Source organism: Cryptomeria japonica, unplaced genomic scaffold (assembly GCF_030272615.1).
Source record: "Cryptomeria japonica unplaced genomic scaffold, Sugi_1.0 HiC_scaffold_1500, whole genome shotgun sequence".
NCBI classification, from domain to species: Eukaryota; Viridiplantae; Streptophyta; class Pinopsida; order Cupressales; family Cupressaceae; genus Cryptomeria; species Cryptomeria japonica.
In genome coordinates this window covers 22191-26823 of record NW_026729905.1, presented here as the reverse complement: position 1 = coordinate 26823, position 4633 = coordinate 22191, and the positions used below count along the sequence as shown (strand labels likewise).

At 52.1% G+C, this 4633-nt stretch overlaps 1 protein-coding gene across 1 annotated transcript; it reads left to right on the top strand.

Moving 5' to 3' along the window:
- Positions 1-3553: 3553 nt before the first annotated feature.
- On the top strand, positions 3554-4408 carry LOC131873322 (NADH-ubiquinone oxidoreductase chain 4; the record flags this gene model as incomplete). Its single annotated transcript, XM_059216295.1, is given in 1 exon segment — positions 3554-4408. A coding segment is annotated over 1 exon segment (243 nt), but the record flags the coding sequence as incomplete, so codon positions are not given.
- Between the last annotated feature and the right edge of the window lie 225 nt (positions 4409-4633).

Genomic DNA, 4633 nt, shown 5'->3' with positions numbered 1-4633 from the left:
GAATAGTAGGGGAATCGCCCCTGCAGCAAATAGATTATTCGGATCTCGACGATCGCCCTATTTATTTATTCCGGATCGTCGAGGCGGATCGTCGAATCGAGAGGCGGCCCCTACCCCCAAAATAGTTGTTGCCGATTCTTCGGATCGTCGAATCGATTCTATACTACACATGCCCACCCCCCACTAGAGTTATTTATTGTAGGGCCCCTACTATTCTAAAGGCGGGGTGGGGGGTCCCATACTATTCTTTCCACCGCCTTAAGGAGGAGGCACTTACGGCCTTCCAATGCTCAAGCTGAGACTATCACCCAAGCACCTCTTACTTGGGAGCGATGGATGCTCTCCCCTCCAGCCCAAGGTTGGTATAGGGAGGAGTCCATCCAGTCAATACTGGGATAACTTTTGAACTCCTGGAAACAGAGATGCCGCATCATCAGCATCTGTACGTAATATGGTAGGGGCATTATTAGAAACAGCCGGACTACAAATCTTGCTTTGGGTACGCTTTGGAAATGGAGGGGTGGGGGAACCCCATTTCGACCCACCGGGAGGAAAACCCTCATCCTCCTTTTTCGGATGGGAATCGAATTCGACCCACCCATTCAATTGATTTATTCAGGTTCTCGGGCCCCTATAATCCCCCCCACCCCCCCCCCCTCTATAGAATTATCGGTTAGTCGGCACGGGATCTCTATCTACCATGGGGTGGTTACCCGGATCAATTGGTTCCCCTTAGAATAGTAGGGCCCACCCAACGGCCTATAGTTTCTTTGTCCTCCCACCCACCCTGCATGAGGTAGATTAGTTGGTGGGGGGGAATTCTAGAGAGAGGCCTTCTCCGGGCCCCCATTATAGAGTAGGGCGATTGGAAGGGCCGGACATGGAGGAAACGGAATGGTGCCTAAAGAAACAATAGGCTTTGATCCATTGCCATTTCTGGATGCCCGCGCCAAAATAGCATTAGAGGCAACCTTGCCCGGGGGAAAGAATAGAATAGAATAGAATATTTGTCCGTCCCCACAATAATCTGTTTGGGGGCCGACCCCCTACCCAGCTATATAGGTAGGGCTAGGGGCGAGATGAGAGGATGCTTGGCGAGATGAGGTATGGATGCTCCTCGGCTTGCGAGGGAGAGGACCAACCTGATTCCACTAGTCATTCCAACCCGCCCGCTATTCGGGAATAATGAGCGAGAAACCATCTCGGAATAATAGAATAGAGCGGCGAGAGATAGGGAGGCAAGGCTAGTCAATAATATGGGGAGAAGGGTTCGGGTCGCACACTAAGTAAGCATCTACGGAAGAGAAGAGTTAGTTCGGGCAGGCGAGGTTGGGTCTCATTTCCTGAACCAGTCCATTCCGGTGATAGATAGGGTCCGATGATAGCCTTGTTCGGATAGCCCACTTCTTGCCTGCAGTTCAAAGAGAGCACTATAGGAAGGTAGGGCCCGAAAAAGAGATAGCCTCTACTGCTCGCTATTGGGTAGGAGGGGGCCCTCTCCTCAATGTGGGGATGGGTGGGTGGTAATGGCACTCCGTTCAGATGAGGGAAAACCTCTATAGTGGGGGTTCAATAGGGCTAAACTAGACTAAACGCCAACCCCCTTCCGCATCTATGGTTGCCAACTAAACTAAACATAGCCAACTAAACTAGGATGAGAGTTGGGTATTAGTGGTAGTTAGCGGATGGAATGGCTAAGGGGGATAGGGGAGCATATAGATATTTATGTACATATAAGAAGCCTCCTTCTCCCCCGCTCGTATTTGCCAATGATCCAGGGCTTCATGACTCAAATATATCCACCTGACAGAGTGGGAATAATAAAATAGAGTAATGGATAGGTGCTTCAGCTGAAAAGCCCTTCCTTACTATTTTGTTCCCGTCGAGTCCAGTGATTCCATCCGGCAACACGTGTTCATAGTGGAATGGCTTTCGTGGCCGATGACGGCGATGGCAAGCCGTAGGCGGATGTGTTTGCGGTTTGTGCTGCGTTCAGGAATCGACGAGTAGTTGTCGAAACGCGGTCGACACCCACCAGCATTGTCTGCCGAACGATGTGGAGCGGGCTTCCGTTTGTGGTCCCCGAGATTCCTAACCACAGCAGACGAGTGGCTACCTCCTCTCGTTAATCATGTAAACTGGTGCTGGGTTGTCATACCCACTGGTCAGTGAGTCTCGCTCAATCGTGGGATAGATATGAACCGTGTGATGAGTTCTCGGGTGAATACCGGTAGCCTAGATGAAAGGTAGTAAGTAAGCTGCGTTGTCAATTTGCCTAAGCCTTTCTCTTCCGGGCGGGGGTAGGGCCAGATTCTATACGTAACATGCCCCCTTGCCGCCCCCCTGGGAGGTAGATTATTGTAGGGGGTTAAGATTCTATACTACACATGCCCACCCTGCTGCAGGGGTAGGGGGCGGGTGGGGCTATTCGGGGTAGGGGGAGCCCCGGCCTATTCGCCCTCCCCCTCCGCCAAAGTTTGCATGTTACGTATAGAATCGGGGTAGAGGTTCCGGGCTTCTAGTTGCCACTTAGCGGCAAATGGTTATTCTAGCTCGATTATAGCAACTATCTAGTGCAGGTTTATCGCCCGGGCCCCTACTATTCGTAAAGGGCTAGCAGGCGTACATTAATTGACTGGGTCAATTAATGCGCCCCAGTCAATTAATGTACGCCTGCTAGAATAACCCTACAATAACAACTATGATGGGGGGGGGGGCGGGGGCCCTTCGCCCCCCCGGGGAGGTATATTATTGTAGGGGGCTCGCCCTACAATTCTATGGGCCCCGCACTCCATAGAATGTCGAGGGCCTATTGCCATACCCTTGACAAGCCCTTTCAAATAGTAGGGGTCAATTAATAACCCCCCATAGAATTGTAGGGGGCCCTTTACGAATAGTAGGGGGCTAGAATAAGGAGGAAGAAGCTAAGGGGCCGCCATAGAATTGTAGGGGGCCGGGAACGCTACCATAGAATTGTAGGGGCCCTCCCCCCCGACTTTCTATTCCTCCCACCCGGGACGGGTGGGGCCCCGGAGATATTGTTTTTTTTGACTCGTCGTTTTTTTCGGAACATTTCAACTCAGGGCGTTCGAATCGAACGCTCTCTCCTTCAAGAGCTCTAGCCCCACGGTTTTGTTGCGGCGGTAGGGGGCCGGCGACGAGACGACGATGACTGATCTCAGTCGTCTCACTATCTAATCTACTAGGAAGTAAAGAAGCTAAAGCTAGAAAGCCGTGTGATAGGTGGTAACTATCTCGTACGGTTCGGGGGGTAGGTAATTGGGGCGCACTCCGTCCGATCAGTGGGGAATATCTCACTCCATCGAACATACAGGGAATTGGAGGTAGCATTCTACCGATGTTGAGCCATGGACCGGTTCCTCCAGCTCCTTCTCCATGTGTCGGTGTTCCGTATGACCGGCATAAGACTCGACCCGCTAAATATTATGGAGGTTCAGTAAGCACCATGCCGAATCCCCCTACCATTTCCTTGTCTTCCACTTTAGCCAATATGAGTTCACCTGGTACTAGCAGCTCTGTCGGGGAATTTCCCATCTTCGTAGGAGCTTTCCAAATAAATAGCTTAGTAGCCACATTAGCTGCGCTTGGGATGATTCTAGGCGCAGCGTATTCCCTTTGGCTGTATAATCGTGCGGTTCTCGGAAATGTAAAACCCAATTTCCTCCATAAATTCTCCGATCCAAATGGAAGAGAAGTTACGATCTTTCTACCTCTTATCGTTGGAGGGGCGACCGTTGAACTACCGAAGAAATGGCCGAAGAACAAAATGGTCTGAATGTGATCACGACATCTGCCTGCGGATTGCAGGTGCTCGCGAATACGGGGGTGCAACCTACCTCATAAACAATGGGTGACTGACATAGCCCGTTGCAGAGAGGTCCGATCGGCCCGGGCTCTCCGAAGGACAGTTGAACGAGTGACTCGTGAATGCTGCCGGGATTTTTCGTCCCGTCAGTTCCTCGAGCAATCAATAGCAAGAAATCCTCCAGTCAAGGCTAAGAAATCCTCCTCACCATGATATGGACTCCGAGTTCCTATGGCAGAGCACGAGGGCCCCTATCTAGCCCCTACTATACTATATAAAGGGGGGGGGCCCCCACTAGAGTTCCCCTACTCTATAATGACAGGGGGGTGGGGGGGGGCGCCCGTAGGGGAACCACTCGCCCTACTGGGTGAAAAAAAAGAGAGGAAGGAGGGTAGATGGCGGTACTCTCCCGCCCCTCTCCCGACGTCATAACTTAGAGTCTCCCGAAGTAATAACTCAGTCCCGACGTAATAACTTAGAGGGAGGGGCCCTCGGGCTGGGGCTCTCCCTTAGCCCTATCCACCTATCCTAGCTATAGCCCTGTTGAACCTGTAGTGCCGGGTAGCCCTGCAGGGGTGGGGGGGAATGGTAGGGGAAGGCGGGGGGGGTGGGGGTGGGGGAGAGGGGTGAACTATGTTCACCACTCGATAGTAGTTATTTTTGCGAAGCCATAGCCCCCCATAGTTTGGATAGGTCATTTCTAGGGCGAGGCCCTTCCCCCATTATAGAGTAGGGCTGGGGCTCTCCCGCCCCGAATAGCTTGGAGGGAGAGGAGTACTGGATGAAAATGGATGCATGCCGGAAGGA